Source organism: Micrasema longulum, unplaced genomic scaffold, assembly GCF_059751315.1.
Source record: "Micrasema longulum isolate JH-2025_06_02 unplaced genomic scaffold, ASM5975131v1 h1tg000946l, whole genome shotgun sequence".
NCBI classification, from domain to species: Eukaryota; Metazoa; Arthropoda; class Insecta; order Trichoptera; family Brachycentridae; genus Micrasema; species Micrasema longulum.
The window spans coordinates 129,681-147,636 of record NW_028278137.1 but is presented as its reverse complement, the minus strand read 5'-3'; the positions used below and the strand labels follow the sequence as shown (position 1 = coordinate 147,636).

The 17,956-nt window shown below is 31.5% G+C and overlaps 1 protein-coding gene across 1 annotated transcript; it reads left to right on the top strand.

The window, feature by feature from the left end:
• Window positions 1–3,955: 3,955 nt before the first annotated feature.
• On the top strand, window positions 3,956–16,927 carry LOC148277977 (ATP-dependent RNA helicase DDX54). The gene is made up of 14 exons (XM_088232081.1): window positions 3,956–4,048; window positions 4,151–4,357; window positions 5,474–5,653; window positions 6,361–6,544; window positions 6,862–7,036; window positions 8,328–8,499; window positions 8,754–8,964; window positions 9,454–9,701; window positions 11,629–11,838; window positions 12,692–12,829; window positions 13,220–13,395; window positions 13,722–13,857; window positions 14,958–15,123; window positions 16,572–16,927. The coding sequence occupies exons 2-14, from the start codon at window positions 4,175–4,177 to the stop codon at window positions 16,760–16,762; spliced, it is 2,370 nt and encodes a 789-aa protein (XP_088088207.1). The 5' UTR covers window positions 3,956–4,048; window positions 4,151–4,174; the 3' UTR covers window positions 16,763–16,927.
• Window positions 16,928–17,956: the final 1,029 nt, after the last annotated feature.

Here is a 17,956-nt window from a genome sequence, read left to right as displayed (position 1 = left end):
TAAAATTGAGTGAGCGAAACGGCTATTACAGAAAGTGATAAAATAGAGTATAACAAAAAACTACCCATTCAAAAAATTAAAAATATGAGAATTTCTGCTTCTACAGAGTGAGAGTAATAAAAATGAGCCAAAAAAATAAGTATCTGAATAAATCATAAAAAACCAAAAAAAGAGTCAAGAGGATTAAGTGTTTAGGAAAAAAGTCTGTATAGGTATTAAATGTATAATATACAAAATATAGTTTGTATTTAAGCTCCTTAAAAATAGAATTATTTATTTACTAAAAAATGTTTGAAAGCAAGAATTATGCCTGTTTATGAATATATTATTTCCCTTTTTTAAAGAATATTTTCACACAATATGGTTACGCGAGATCGCTTTCTTTTCTTGCGGTTTACTGACTCAGACATCATAAACAGTTTCATTGTAATCTTATTCAATAAAAAAAACTGTTAAGGATTTTATTTAGGATTAATCGTTTCAAAACCGTATGTACTTTTACTTACAGCTCAACTTTATTTACTTATCATATTGATGTGTCTACTTGTAGTTTAATTAAAGGTGTACGCGTATGGTAAATAAAAGCTTTTTTTATGTTTGTTGTTATGTCTTTGGTTAAAAGAAAAAACTGTGTTTATTGAATTCTGGATAATGTACGATAATTTTTCAGTATTTTTTAATGTAGGTATTTAATATATATTTTTAAGAAAAGCTTGTGTTTTCATCATGCTTATACTGTTAAAAAAGGGCTATCGTTTTAGCTTTATTTTTACTGTAATCTAAAAAAATATGTTCATTTTAATCATGCTTTTATTAAAATTTTTAAGAATTTATTAAGTAGGGCTTAAAAAATGTTTATTTTTTAATTTTCCCTTTACTGCAATCTAAAAAAATGCTTACGTTTTAACTTTACTTTTACTGTAATTTTCGAATCGGGTTGTGGTCCCGTGGCTAGTGTAGCGGACTCACGGAACAGTGGTCCGAGGTTCGAACCCCACTCTACTCCAATTTGATTTCCATTTTCTAATATTGAGTTATTTACAACTCGCTAAAAATGGCCATCAAAATTGAAATATTTGATTAAATTATTAGAACGCTACTAGATATTTTTTTTTTAATTTTTAAAAAACTGCTTATGTTTTAATTCTACTTTTACTGTGTAATCGCCGTGTACATGTGGAGAATATGGGAGTTTTGTGTGTGAAATAGAATCCTGGACGCGTATTTTTGATTCAATGGCTGCTTTTCAATATTAAAAATAACGTCAATTTCAACAATATCAACAATATCAACCCTTCCAAGGGTTTAATGCTGATGTGTTATACCCAATTGTTTGCAGCGACTGATAAAAGCTTCGTGACATATTTAACTCATTTTTATGGCTTCTTTACACTTTCTTGGTAATATATAAACCGCATACTGTATTACATAGAGTTAGGTAGGTACTGGTTGATTACTTAAAGCTGGCGCGTTGGCAAAACTTATACAAACGGATTGTATTGTATCTGTGAATAAGCGTATGGTATGACATCGCACTGCATACGTATTATGAAAATAATCTCGGTCTCTTTTGCGCTCAGACGCGCTTATAAGCGTGACATAGACTACTATTGCTTTGTTAGTTGCTAATGATATGGAAATAAAATATGCACAGGATGCTTCTGCTTTCGTCTGAATTTTGCTGCAATTCTTTATAGTAAAATTATAATAGTATATATTTAATCTTTATTTATGAATTAAAAACACTGGTATAATTTTTTATTTTTATTTAACCTTATCGTGTATAGGTCAATTATCTAGTGCTGGCGCGTTGGCAAAACTTACAAAAAAACATTCTGAATGTACATACATAATGTTTATTTAAAAAAATATATATCCAATTTTAGTCAAATGTGCCATGTTTTTCCAATCCCTTTTGGATTCGAGCAAAAAAAAACAATCAGTTAAGAAAGTCCCGTATTTTTATTTAATAACGTGTCGCTCCCAAAAAAAAACTGTCGATAACATATTTTTTATTATTATTTAGTTAGTCGAAAATGATGAACACAAAATATTATTAAAAATAAAAAATTTACTTGTGTATTTAAAAAAATATATAACATTTTCCGCATCTATTGTATTTTTTTCTCATAAACCCTCTAATTCAACCCGGATTTTGAAAAAAAGATAGCAAATTTGGTTAAAATTTAATATAACCTTTTTAAAATCAACAGCCTGTAGGTTTTAAATTCGTTTGTGTAAGTTTTGCGAACGCGCCAGCTCTAATTAATCGACCAGTAGTAGGTACTGTACGAGGTTTGGTATAACAAGGATTTTAGTATAATATAATTAGGTAGGTACATACGTTAAAGTACTGGTTGCAATTAATATAAAACCCACACTAGTGATAAAAAAGGCAAATTTTTGTAATTATGAAAGTTATACCTACATATAAATCTATGAACTAATAGATAAATTATTTTCCTTGATCCCTCTCTTGTTATATTGTCATTTTGTGGTGGAGGTTTGAACACCTTTCTTAATTATATCGATAATACCTTGTCCAAGCTTTGAATACTGCACGGATTTTACGATTCACGGCACTTATGAACCTTTCGTAGATATCTGAATTGATATTTGTAATAACAATTTAATGGGTTTTGCTTTCACTTTCATACAATATACTTAATTAGCACACAATACTCTTAATACGTCGATGTATCATCATTATTCAAACAGGTAGTACCTAATATTATAATGGACTAGCGATACGTTCTTAGTGCGAAATACATTCACGTGGTCTATGCATTTTCTAAATATTTCTAGAAACTCAAAGGGAAAATGTCTCCTTAAACCATAAAATTATGTTCGATATAAAAATACTGACTGTGGTATTTGGAATTTTGACATATTTTTATTTAACCCCAGTGGCAATAGACGCAAATAAATCCAGTCTTGAAGTTGTTATATTTAATGTCACTCATTTGGATGTATTTGATTTTATATCAAACCCAGATAGTATTCATAAGGTAGGTAATGTTAATTTCAATTTATAAATTACCTCTACTGAAGACGACATAGAGGATGGAATGTCACATGTATCTATCTTGACATCCATTGTCATATGAATATGCCCTTCATCTCGTCTACTTTTGACATTGACTACCAGATTGAGGTTCGAGTTCATCTGATCATCGTCCTATGTACTATTCGCTCTCATTCTCATTGTTTATATTCATTCTTTCCACAGATCAAGACATTTTGTCACAGTAAGAAAGATTAAACAACATTATTTATAGTTTTACGGCATGAGTTTTTGGTTATTAATTGTACATTTCTTTTGTTTCAGTGGTTTCATTGGATCACTAAAGTTTCACACGCTGACCATAAACCAGTCGGAAACGGGAAAAAATACAATGTCCTTTTTACGTCAAAGCCAATTATTTTTGAAACAACGGAATTTACCGCTGAAATTGGAAATGTTCAAATGTTACTCGAAAGTAATACCCTCTTGCGACCGTCTTTTGAACTAAAAGTTTTTGAAACCTTCAGCCATTTAAATTATCCTAGAATAAAGGTTACAATTTCTTTAAATTTTCGACGTTCGTCAAAACTGTTCAGAATATTGTTTGGAAAAGTTATGCAACGTGTTGCTAGAGAGCGCTTAAATGACGCCATTTCTAATTTAGACGAAATATTTCAATCCCTATACAGTTTTAAAGACCATAAAGTAATTTGATCGAATATCTATAATTTTACATAGCCCAGTTTTTGTTTGCTTCGTTTGAGTCATAGAAAATGGATATAATATTTTGTATGGTTTGAGTATGATAATAAAAAAAGAATTTAAAAAAAAAGAAATTCAAAAGAGACAGAGACATCTTCAGATTTTTGTGAGAAACAATTTTAGCAATAATACAGAAATCTGTACTACCATTAAAACATATGTTTATGCCGGTTGACACTAGTTGGCGCTAGTCAAAAACTTCATGTCCTGTCAACGTGCAGGTCGGTTCCATGTGCGATTGTTTTTCTTCTCTTAGGTTATAAAGTAAAACTATGTTCAAATGTGAGTAAACATTTTAATATTTATATGTATTTCTTTTTTAAACCATTATTAAATCACTTGAGTTTGTTGAGTTGAATAGCATTAATTTTCTTTTGATTGCAGAGGTGTTATCTACTAAAATAAAAGATGACTGAAGAAGATCTACCAGGTTTTGCGACCGTAGATGATGGAGATACTCTGGAAAAGGTGGAGGTTTCTAAAAAGAAAGCCAAAAAGAGTGGCGGTTTTCAGTCCATGGGATTTGATCCCTCAATTCTCAAAGGGATAAAAAACAGAGGTTATAAAATACCAACACCTATTCAAAGAAAGGTAAAAAATGATTTATTTACAAACACAACATTCTGACTTATCTTCTCTAAATTCTTCTACACTTAACCGGTAGATTTTTCCTATCTTCATCCCAATGCCGAATGAATTAAGGTTATATTATTGTAAGCAGAAAATTTGGACATCAATGACATTACTAATGAAAATATAAATTGTTAAATTCTTAATAATCTTATTATGTCTGTAGTTATTATGACATGTAGTATTTGGTCTGCTCCAAAATGAGGCAATAAACTAAACGGCTATCAAGACTAAAATTTCTGTACATGAATATTGAAATAAATCAAGTTTATTATGACTTATGCCCGTATTCAGGGGCAAAACTCATGGTGTAGAAGGTATATTCTAATCTCATATCGTCGCCTTAATTTGAGTACAACGTAAGTATTTTTTTTTCTTTATTTGAGATTTTTAATGAATATTATTCACCGCACAAAATAGCATTTATCTCTCTCATTTGAACGAAGAAATTGGTGACCGAAAAAAAAGGTAAAAAACACATTTTTCCTTTAACGCATATCTCCAAAAATATGTATATTCCTTGGAATACAGCTTAAATCAGTAGTACAATAGTTTACATTTGTTTAGATAAAACACTTAAAAATCATGTATACATTAAAAACAAATTATTCGGTAAAAATAAAACATGAAAGTTTCATTGAAAATGACTGATTCATGATGTTTTTTATTGTCTCCTGTGAAGTTACCATTTTGACTTACGTTGTATTCAGATTAAGGCGACGTTATGCAGATAATAACTTGAATGCGAGAACGGTATAATGTACTTTCGTCATCTTAAGTTTTGTCACTGAATACGAGCAATTAAGTCATTACTTTTATCCTAATATTATTTTTAAATACTGCTTTAAGAATTGATTCATGTTATCGTATTGATTTTTCCCTTAAATTGTTTAAAATTCTTAGTAATCAAATAAATACTTTATACTTGCCTTACATTTTCAACTCTTACAATACTTATTCATTGTTACCTTGACCATTTTCCACTTTTGTTAACCTCTAAAATAATTAATTATTTGTGAAAAATGAGTTTTTAGGCTGGTATTAAATGCTTGGAAATATTATTTTTTTTATTTGTAGAGTATTCCATTGGCGCTAGAAGGCAGAGATGTGGTTGCTATGGCTAGAACTGGTTCCGGAAAGACGGCCTGTTTTGTTCTTCCCATGTTGGAGAAACTCCTCAGTACTCCGGGCAAAACGTCAGCCGCCAGAACTGTTAGAGCATTGATACTCACACCAACGAGAGAACTTGCTTTACAGGTAAAAATGCATTTTTTAATTGACTTTGGTCAGGGTCCCATGGTTATGCTACCACGCTAGAAATAATTACAAAACTATATTTTTTTAGTAATATGTCTATATCAGTGGTCAATATGTATCATCTTTGTTTTTGGTAAACCCGTATACGCTGGATTCAGAAGCTATCTTAATTATAATCTATGAAGATGGGTTATGCAACAGTAGCTAAAACGTCAGAACGAATCCAACTTATAAATAATACCCAAAAAAGACAATACGTATTGATAACAGTGACAGTGAAAATTGATCAAAGCTTCAGAAATCTAAAGCAAAAAATTAATCAAATTAAATCAATAATTCAAATTAAGTTACAGAAAGATGAAGAATTTCTAGATTTCATTAGCTATCTAAATGATGTATGTGTAACGACATTGATTTTTTATTAAATGTACTGTAAAGTGTATGAATACAGTTCTCAGTGTAAAATGGAACATGAACTTAAGAGGATTATCTTTACCTTCACCTACTATGCTTGAGTTCCAAAGTCTGAATCCTGACATATAGGTCTGGAGGATATTTATAGACACCATATACTCCCAACTACAAAGCGGACATGCGATCTCTTCTATTTTCTATAATTTGAATACACATGCATACTGCTTTCTGTGATAAACAACTATTAAATAAAAAACATCTGTCAATCCCAAAGATTTATTTTTATTTTCCAGACATTAAAGTTTGTGCGGGACCTCAGTCGGTTTACCAGTCTGAAGTCTAATGCTGTCCTTGGTGGAGATTCCATGGAGCAGCAGTTCAGTACCATGCATCTCGGGAAACCAGATATTATTGTGGCGACTCCTGGACGATTTCTTCACTTGTGTGTGGAGATGGAACTACAACTTTCCAGTGTTGGTAAGATTCAAACTTCTCTTGTGTTTAGAGATGCTAAGCGCTTTTTATTTAGTACAAATTTATTTTACTTTTGGCAGCCATAATTTTCATGTCTTTTTGTGCTCATTCATCGATTCACATTGCTTGGAGTTTTATTTATAGAAATGTTTATTAACTTGTTTACTTCACATTTTATAAAACCATGATTCTCGGTTAGATGTGTTATGTAAAATGCATCGCCGAGATGTGCAACTAACATCATGCTAAACCTAAATTTTGCATTGGAAGTGTTATCAATGATTATTTTTAAATACATTATTTTTGTTTACTTTTTATAGAAATGGTTATATTTGACGAAGGAGATCGATTATTTGAACTTGGATTCGGTGAACAACTACGTGAAATTCTCGCCCGTCTTCCAACTTCAAGGCAAACTCTTCTATTTTCTGCCACTCTTCCTTCTGCGCTAGTTGAGTTTACAAGAGCTGGACTCTCAGATCCCACTCTACTACGGTAATACATTAATTACTAGAACTTATTAACTATTTTATTGAATAATGTGTATATTCGACCGCTAATTTTTTAAGAATTCATTTTGACCAGTTTTATTGTAACACACTAGATTTAATATATGTATTATCGCTTTTTTAAAGTCTGGGATAAATACCCTTCTCTCCCCATATTTGTATTTTATTTATTAATTGAAAGTATGTTAAATCTTACATATCGACGGTGGAAAGAAAAAATTAATAAGCCACATGTAGCCAACTTAACAGAAGAGCCAGTTAAAGTTTTTCTTCTGATTAATAAAAAAAAACTCATAATTTACATTTTTATTCAAATTTTGTAGGAATCACACCAATATAATAGGTAAATATAATTGGCTCTTCTGTTAAGTTAGCCATATGTCGCTAAGTAACTTTTGCCTTTCCACTGTCGATACGTATGTTCATGAACTCATTATAAAATAGTAAATTAGAAGAAACAATTTATTATGCAATAACAAAATGAAGAATAACAGTTGAAAAAATAACATCGAATACTTTAAAAAATAAATATTATACAAACATAATCTAAAAAACAGAATAGCCAAGAAAGAAACGATAAAATACAAAAAAATATAGCGAGAGATATATAAAACATCGCTATAATAAGTATATTCCTGCAGCAATCTCATACAGTGGTCTCTTCCTTTCAAAAAAATCTAGTTATGGATGTTCGATCATCTAAAACATGGCCGTTGTTTAATGAAATATGGCACTTATTAATGTTACACAGGACAAGATAAATAAGCTATGAAACTTTTAGTTGAAAATATCACTGTATAAAAGTTTTCAAATAAAAATTATTAAATATAAAATTTATATTTGAAGCACTAACTTTGTGGTTATTCATTATAATAAAATAAATAGAACAACTTTGTTTTTAACCACTAATTTTTATTTTTCACCGACCGGTTTCAAAGCAAACAAGCTTCATTGTCAAGGTTTACGTAACTAATGAATTGATTCCTTCTTATTTTATTTCTATCATGTTCACTAAATACTACACGTGGACCCAATAAATCAAGTGGTTTTTTCTTACATGGGTGGTAATTGGACAAACTCAAAATATTGTAATAAATTAATGGTTAAAAATGACATTGTTTTGTTTTTATATATTTTAGAAATATACGTACACTTAAAAATTGTTTGTCATCATTCTGGCATATTCAATATAATATATAATTTTCTATATTTTTTTTATATTACCTACGTATACAGTGTATTTTTCATTCATGTTTTTTATCACAATCTGATTCCAGTTTGGATGTAGAATGGAAATTGCCATCAGAACTGTGGATAGGTCACATTTGGTGCCGAACTGAGCAACGTGAAGCTGCCCTTCTGTTGATACTCTCGCGACTCCTCACCAAGGCCACTCCTCAAGCAATAGTATTTACAGCTACCCGACATCACTGTGAATACCTCCATCTTGTAAGAATGCTTTTTGTTTTAATACATTTGAAATCCAATATACTTATGTATTCAACCCAAACCACGCCATGCGCTTGTCAATATACGAACCCCTACCAAGGTTCAGACTATCATATGCATGTTAACATTCATTATTTTTCTTTCTGTTCTAATGCCGCGCTCTATGCACCATTGAGTTCGGATAGGGATTTGATTGATTGATATATTCCTAAAGTGTACATAATTTTCACCTATAGGTTTTTAATTTTTTGTAGATTCTGTCTCATGCGGGTATTGACTCCGCTTGCATATACTCTGGTCTGGACAGTTCTGCAAGAAAGATTGCTGCTGGAAAGTTTACTTCTCGTAAATGTTCCGTTCTCCTGGTGACAGATGTTGCGGCACGCGGTCTGGATCTTCCTGCTCTTGATACGGTCATCAATTATCATTTTCCTGCTAAACCAAAATTGTTCGTCCATAGAGTTGGTGAGCATAAGTTTTTTTTTCAAACTATAATTACAGCAGTAAGATTTACCGAAAACAACAATATTTAAAAAAGTTTATATCGCATTTTTGATACTTCCTCACATAGAGATATAAAACAACCTTAACATTTTAAGAAACCTGTTATGGTTTTATATTAAAAATTAGTTTATCTGGTGCAGTTAACAAGTAATTATGTATGTAGACAATTAATTCAAATCTAGGTCAATTCGGTTTGAACCATATTTTGACTGTTAAGAGTTATGTACAGTTGACAAAAAAAACATGCCAATAACACTAATAAGAAAATGTACCTACATATTGTGGGATATATAACTAGGTAACTTTAAAATCAGCATTTGTAAGTTACACACTAAAAACACAATTTTTTATCCTGCTCCATAAATGCTACAAATAGATAAGTCATGCATTCAAATCATAATATGATTTTTATGAATCATGTTAACATTCTTTTCAATTTTCCTTTTTCAGGTAGGAGTGCTCGAGCTGGTCGTTCTGGCCGTGCTATCTCCATCGTATCCCCTGATGATGTTGCCCACCTTTTGGACCTCTACCTCTTTCTCGGTTCTAACCCTTCCTCCGCGGATTCCATCGACATTGACCAGCTCTCCGATCCTGAAAAGGACTGCCCCTCCCATGTGTGGGGCACCCTCCCAACAGACCTACTGGACATGAGACAGGCAGACGTTCTGCAGTGGCAAACTGATGCTTCGGAGATTGTAAGCATTTAAATTGTTTTCTTTGACTATCAAATATCATCAAACCTCCACTTTCATTACTTTATTATTTTACTAAGAAAAATGCCATGTTTTTTTAACAGATTTAGATTTTCTAAATCCCCAGCTTTAATGTTTATTTCATTGTACAAGGTAAACAAACAGCATGCATAAATTGTGGGACACCCAAACGGCAACGAAATTAGATTATATAACAAAATATTTTCTTCATATTAAATTAATAAATATGTATCTATATTATTTCACACGGAAAATCAAACAAGTTAGTGCATTAAATATTAATCTTACCAACAAAATTGTTTACCTTTGAAATAAGTAATGTGTTCACATTTTAAAAGCTTTTTGGTACATTTAAGAAATGTTTAATTGTACAGTTAAATGTTCATATTATTATTTAATATATCCAAGAAAACATTGATACAATACTATTTTCAGTAGCTTCCTTATATTATATAGGTGGATAAATTTTCATGGTCACTGTTATCAATATGTATCATCATTTTTGTGTGTTCTAGTGTATGTTAAATTCATTCCGATATTTTGGCTACCGTTGCAGGAACTATCTTCATTGTAAACTATGTGTTTATGTAGTAGTTTGTACCGTGTAGCAGTCAGTAGTAGGTACACATAGTGTCATTTTGTTGTTTGCCGTATGTAGTGCCGGAAACCATTTTTTGACTTTAATAGTATGGAGTAGACAATAAACCTATACGTGCAGTATCGTCTCTCTATGAGGAGACTTCAGCGTGTATAAGAGTTAATGGGGGATTTACATCTTGGTTTGCGATCTCAAAAGGCGTGAAACAGGGATGTGTAATGTCACCATGGTTGTTTAATCTATACATGGACAACTGTATGAAAGAGATAGAATGTATGGGTATTGGAGCAAAAATTGATAATTTTTCAGTAAGCTGCTTGTTGTATGCTGATGATGCAGTTCTGTTAGTAAGCAGCAAGGCTGAGTTGCAGCAAATAGTCTCTAGAATGTATGATGTATGCCTGGAGAGCGAATTGGCAATGAACGAAAGTAAGTCAAAAGTTATGGTATTTGAAAGGGATAGTGAGGTTACTGACTGCATAATAAATGTAAGCAACGAATGTCTCGAGCAAGTAGAAGAATTTGTGTATCTGGGAAGCATGTTTTCAAGAGATGGAAGAGTATAAAATGATGTTGAAAGAAGAGTGAATGCAGGCAACAAAATGAACGGAGCACTAAGCACAGTAATTTCTAATAAAAATATGTCAATCGAAGCTAAACTGCCAGTGCACAACGGAGTTTTAGTCCCAACACTTATGTATGGAAGTGAAACATGGAACTGGCGGAGGAAGGATGAAAGCCGAGTGAATGCGGTTGAAATGCGATCTCTTAGACGAATGTGTGGGAAATCAATGTATGACAGGGTTACGAATGATGAAATCAGGCGAGAGTGTAAATCTGAGTCAAGTATAATTGATAAGATTAAGAAAGGGTCTCTGAGATGGTTTGGTCATGTAGAACGAATGGACGACGAAAGAATAGTAAAACAAGTATATACGGCGAAAATGAACGGCAACGTGAGACGAGGACGACCAAGGAAGACGTGGCATGATCAGATAAACCAAAATCTTAAGTCTGTCATGTCAAAAGCAGATAGAACCGAAGGCCATGTATGACAAGATGTATGAATGTGGAAGAGGCTAGGATTGTATGCCAGGATAGACGTGTGTGGCGGTCCATTCTCTCTGCCTACCCCTACGGCTAAATGGCGTGATGGTAGTAGTAGTAGTAATTAAAACCCGTCATCTTAGTGTAAAAATATTTTTCTCGTAAATTTCTTACATTGTATTTATTTTACATGCGAAAAACAGTATTTTATTACTACAACTAGGTTTACAGTTCATATTCTTAGACAACTTTCTATTTTTCTAGACGGAGATGAAGAGAGTGTGCAAAAATGCTTGGGGACAATATTTGCGCTGTAGAGAAAATGCTTCCTCGGAATCCAATAAACGAGCTAAACTACTTCAAGCTCCACTGAAAGTGCATCCATTGCTGTTCAATAAAAAGAATATGCAGAATTCTACCGTGTCCGCAGCAGAAGATTTGATTGCTCAAATGAAAAACTACCGCCCTAAAGGAGTAAGTTCTAGTACTAAATTTACAAATGTTGAAAATTAATTTGAATTGTAGATTTATTTTAAATTTTGTAAGAAATGCATGGTCTTAAAAGAATATCGCCGGGTAATTACTACAACTAGGTAGCTTCAAAACCACACATTTTTTAATCCTCCTCTACAGATGCTACAAATAGACAATTCATTCATTCAGATCATCATAATATGGTTGTAGTTAATCACTACTTGCCTATTTGTAGCATTTATGACACTTTTGTAGCATAGTAACTCAAAAATCATGATTTTGAAGTTATGTAGTTGCAGTAATTACCCCACGATATATGATCCAATCTTTGTTCAATTTTTAAATATTGTAATTGTATTGTTGAAATTGAATATGTAATATTATCTATTAAAAGCATCAAATGTATAAGTGAATAATTCTTAAGCTTATCTTTAAATGAAAAAAAGTAATCGCTTAAAATATTTTTCTCTTTTTTAAGAACACTTCTTTATACAATTCCTGAAATTTTCAATAAGATTCCTAAGCAGATCTTAAAAGAAAATGTTGACAAAACTTTTAAGAATAAAATAATTAAATGGCTAATATGCCAAGGCTTTAAATTGATTATTATTTTATGTTAACAGTCATCTATTTAAATTTTTGTTAATAAATTTTGATAAATCATTTCTCTAACGTTTTTCTTTGTAAAGGAAAAATAAGAAACCTGCTGACAAGCCGGTTTCGCAGTTTAGTGAGTTTCATTACTTTTCCTTTCATATTTTCTGTTCATGTTTATCTTCTTAAATAAAAATAAATACAAAAAAAAAAGTGGCCTAATTTATTCATCATTCTAAATATACTTATTATTTTTCAGACAATTTTGGAAATAGGCGCTAAAAATGATGCCCCTAACTATGTTGCAATGAAAGCAAAGCGGCAATGGCATCAAAGTAAAATAAAACCTGTTATTAAAACTGAATTAAGTTCTGTTGGAATCCCTTCCAAATTTCATGTAAGTGTTTATCGTATTATTAATATTTAAAGCATTAACTTTGTGGTCAGACATTTTACTAAATGTTATTAAATATTTGTATATAACCACTAACTGACCTTTCCATGTCTACTGGTTTCGCATGTAAGGGTTGCCCACTAAAAGCATGTGGTCTTTGTGCATTGTAAAGAACTATGAATGACCATTGAAATGTCCTTGAAAATCTATTACCTGTACCAATTATTATGTAGTTCCTTGGTTATTTTCATTACAAATTGAATTATTTCAGTTTGTTTTTAAGATGACTTGTAAGTAAGTCATATAGTATTTTGATAAGTATGCAGAAATAATGCTGCCACAGGAAATAAATTTAGTTATCAAATGATATTTTATCTAGTGGTTTTGTTTTAGAAAAATGTTGAAAACGATGAAGCAGAGTTATCCAAGGCGTTCCCTACCATAATTGGCGGCCACACTAAATTTAATGCAGATAAACTCTACAATAAGAAGAAGAAGAAAGCTAAGGAAGTTGTCAGAGATCCTAATTACATACCCCACCAAGCTAGCGACATGCATACAGAAATGGGGTTGGTGAATTTTTATAAAAACATGTATTAAATTGATCTATAAGTGCCATTAGCGGCATTATTAACATAATTAAGAAATAAGGTCAAGGAGTAGGTTTGAAAAGCAGTGAAGTAAAATTACAATTAAAATATTTGCCAAATAAAAAGATATTACAATAATTTATTGTATTTAACCAGCATGTAACCTGCAAATTAATTATTTATTATTATTTAATAATTATGTTTAATATTTTTTATTATTAATATCGGAATAAGACTTCATATTTTTCAAACATAAATTAGTTAAAAGATAGTTTGTTAACGTTTTAAAAATAAATTGTCCACAGTTTGGCTGTCAATTTTGGAACCGAAGCACAGAAGGCTCAGCTGGAGTTGGCCCCTGATACTCATGAAGACCTGAGAAAAGGTCATCAAACTATCAAATGGGACAGGAAAAGGAAGAAAATGGTTCATGTCGATCCGGTAAGAGATCCCTTTCAAACGTTATTTTGAGTTTGTCAAAATTTTTGTAGACGAGGACTGGATTCAACCTCCTGGAGAGTTATTAAGATCATATTCCAAATGAAGAATACAGTTATGTGATAGAACCGAAACCCTGGACAAGTGTAAAATTTTAAATAAAGGAATATAGTGGAAATAAGTCCGCCTCGTGCAGTGATTGGAGAATTCGCCTACCACAAGATCCTAGGTTTGATCTCCCGCAAGGTGGACGTGAAATATTGATTATAAAGATTGTTTAGAAAAGCGATTTGCTAATGAATGTCGATAAATCAAATGCGATTCTTTTTGAAAGCGATGAAAATATAACTAAATGTGAAATCAGTGTGAACGGAGATATTCTCAATCAGGTAGAAGAATTCGTGTATCTGGGAAGTATGTTTACTAGGGATGGAACGACCGAGAAATATATTGAAAGGAGGGTGAGGGCCGGGAACAGGGTGAACGGTCAACTGAAATCTACTTGGGCAAACAAATGTTTATCGCAGGAGGAAAAACTAGTAGTTCTCAATGGAGTTTTGGTGCCAACTCTAATGTATGGGAGTGAAATATGGGAATAAAAAAATAATGATGAAAGTATGTTAAATGCTGTCAAAATGCGATCCTTCAGGTGAATGTGTGGTAAAACGATGTATGATAGGTGCACAAATGTTGAGATCCGTTTGTTTGTTTTGAATATTGTTCGAACTGCAATACTTTATTGTTCCTGGTCTGGCGCCTGAAGCGTAGGACTGATTTTCTTACTATCGTGTAAAAGATTATCCAAATACGGCGCATCTGGTGGTCCAATGTAGTGCCATATCCATCATCGGGTGCGACAGGGGTATGATGATGATGATGATGAACAAACAAACATTTGTTTTAAAGAAATCATCATTGCGTAACAAACTACCATTTCTTTGGTATGGTCCAAAGTATTGTAAAACGCATAATTTGTACCTTCAAAATGAGGAATGAAAATTCGGCAGCTTCTAGTACTGCGATTCGGTATGTGAATATTTATGTCACGAATAAAAATATTTTTAGTAACCAAATTTCCTTCAACCTAATGAATGCATCTGTAGGATGGTGGTCGCGGTAAAATGATTCGCACAGAATCAGGTGGAAGAATCCCAGCTTCGTATCGCAGTGGGCGATATGAAGCTTGGAAGGAGAGAAACCATCAAACTGAAGAGGCTGATGTTGGAGATGATGATGATGGCCCGCAGCAACCCAAACTCAATAAAACTGGTAAAGAAACATTTTTTTTACATCAATATTTTCATATTAAATAAAAGAGAATTTATTGAGATTATCAGGTATTGCCGCATAAGTAAAAGTTGCATAGCTTTAGAGGGAAATAAATATCAATGTAGTAAAATACAACAACAGATTTCTTGAAAACATCACATTACATCATTCTAAATATATTTAATATGCTAAAGAAATACTTAAGAAGATGTTCCAACCGAAATATATATGTATGTTTTTTTAATATAGCATGTAATTTTTATTCATTTAAACAAGTATTTATATACCTGTATTTATGTCCTATTAATCTACATATTTACAATTTGTCAGTAGCTATAATACATATTAAAATCTTATATATTTTTCACCTATCTCTTGCATCCTCACACATTTAATTATAATAATAACAATAGTTTATTAACAAAATTACAATATATTTATCTTCTACATTTTTATGGTAATAGATATCTCAGTAGCTCAATCACAAATAACTATCAACGTGCTTAAAAACATGCTAAGCATTTGAGCGATCACAATAAACAATAATGAACATGCTTAAGTTATCGGAGTCATAGGTCAACGCGTGTGTAATCGCTCGTGTCGGTTTGTTTTTTGTTTTCCTCGTAAATAAAAACAGTTTACTAGTGTGAAAGAGACTAAAACAAAATAAGAAATTATTTAAATCAGTCAGTTATTAGCAGTGAGCGGGAGTGCCAGCACATTTAAGATATCAAATTTATTTTTCTTTAACAGGCTTAAATTATATTATTATTTTTATAAATTATGGAGAAGGAATTACATATTCAAGGAATTAATAATAATATTCAAAGTTTATTAACAAAAATAACAATAACTTTATCTACTACATAAACACTTAGGTAATAGATTTCTCTGGATCATGTCTAGTCTGCCTAACTAGGTACAACCTGTTTTAAGGCAGACATTTTTATGCAAAAATAAACAATTACATTACTACCTACTTGTTAATATACTAAACAGTTATACAATATTAATTTATTAGGAATTTATTTTTAGTAAATTTTCCGATTTCTCTCGACCTAAATCCAGTAACCATTTTTTTACAAATTTGTTAATTACGTGTCTCCATGTTTTTTTTTCTTTCAAATGTCTGAACTTCAGAATATTCTGTCTTGCTTGATGTAACACAATACTACAGCACCGCACCCAAAGGATTTTTTAGCACTGCCTTTTAAAAGTTAAAAACTAACCCTGTTAATTTATTCGATAGTGTTAACAAATAATTACTTTTAATTAAAATCCTGCTGAATTGTGAGCAAGCAATTCGTCAGCAGGTTCTTATATATTTTTTTGTGTATTAAAATACAACTAAGTCAGTAATTTAGTTAAAGTTTAAAGAGTTGTTTTAATACAGGATCTTGTTAACTTTGCACGAAACTACACATTGCTCATTTTTCATTCTTTTTTAGTTTCGGAATTCCGCCCAAGATGGATGAAATATAATGAGAAGATAGAAAGGAAGAAGGCTTACAAAGCAAGTGGAGAACTGAAGACCAACCAACAGATTCTAAAAGAAAGATTAAAGAAACAAAAGCAGAAATCCAAACAAGCAAAGTCCAAGAAAGGGAAGAAAGGAAACAAGAAAGGAAAGAAGAGATGATAGAACTACATAATGTTAATGTGATAAAATCGGTTTATTTATCAAATTAATATTCTACGACACATTTCAACCCCTTACTCATAAAATCTTATGTCTACGGATCCCCAAAACTATATTAATCCTGTGTCTCAAATGTGTCAGTAAATATATTTCGTTGGACAAAAATGTATTGTGTTTTTTTTCAATCGATTTTTTATGTTCTTTGCTGTTTTTCGACCCTATAATGTAACGGCATAGTGAATATCGTGTTTAACTATAAATCATGAGATTACAGGTTCTAGTATTGATGAAATATTTATTTTCAGAGTATATGGCACTACAATATTGAGTAGATTCCCTGAACATTATTTTGCCTGCATAATATTAATTTTCCCTCTAAATTATATAAAAACTGCAATTCATGAACCAATGCAATATCCTATAAACAATCTTGTTAATTTTTTACTCTATTGTTTTATGTAAATTTATTTCTTTAATTTTAAAATTTAACCTCTTAAAATATTGCACTACAATCACAGTGTATCGTGATCATTTGTTATATACCTGGACCCAAGATAATCAGCCTTATGCTTCAAATGCCAGTCTACAGATCATGAAGTATTGCGGTGTGAAAATATATTTTGTGTCAACCTTACCGCGAATCAAACCTGAGATTTCATAAATGGTATGCAAACACGCTAACCACAAACCACGAGGTTGATTTATGGTATTATTTTTTTAAATCAACACTTCAATATTATCTTTTTTGTTTTTACACCACGATAGGCCAGAAAGCCAAATTACTGTGGTGAATTACAGCACAGAACACCCAGGTTTGAGAAAAATCACATAAAGTTTTTGTGTTCTCATCGGGAATTGAACCCGGAACCTTCAGTTTGTGACTCGAGCGTCTTGACCACTACATCACGGAGGTTGCTTAATTAATTATAACTTAAGAAAGAAACAATGGGGTCGTGATAACTAAATAACGAGGTACATAATATTTTTAGTATGATAATATTACATAGTATATTACAGCACTAAGACAAATGAAATACACACTAACTACTATTGAAGTGAAAAGTAAACATGATCTCTATTGTTCAAACAATAAATAATGAAGTAAGTCTCAATATAAAATTAATATTTAAGACAACGAAACGTGACTTCTATTGTTCAAACACTAAATAATGAAGTAAGACTCATTATAAAATT

Excerpts from the sequence above, each read along its gene's own strand:
- LOC148277977 (XM_088232081.1), top strand. The coding sequence starts at position 4,175 with ATGACTGAAGAAGATCTACCAGGTTTTGCGACCGTAGATGATGGAGAT. Across the intron at positions 11,839-12,691 it reads AAAACTACCGCCCTAAAGGA|ACAATTTTGGAAATAGGCGC; the intron begins GTAAGTTCTAGT and ends ATTATTTTTCAG. Across the intron at positions 13,858-14,957 it reads AAATGGTTCATGTCGATCCG|GATGGTGGTCGCGGTAAAAT; the intron begins GTAAGAGATCCC and ends ATGCATCTGTAG.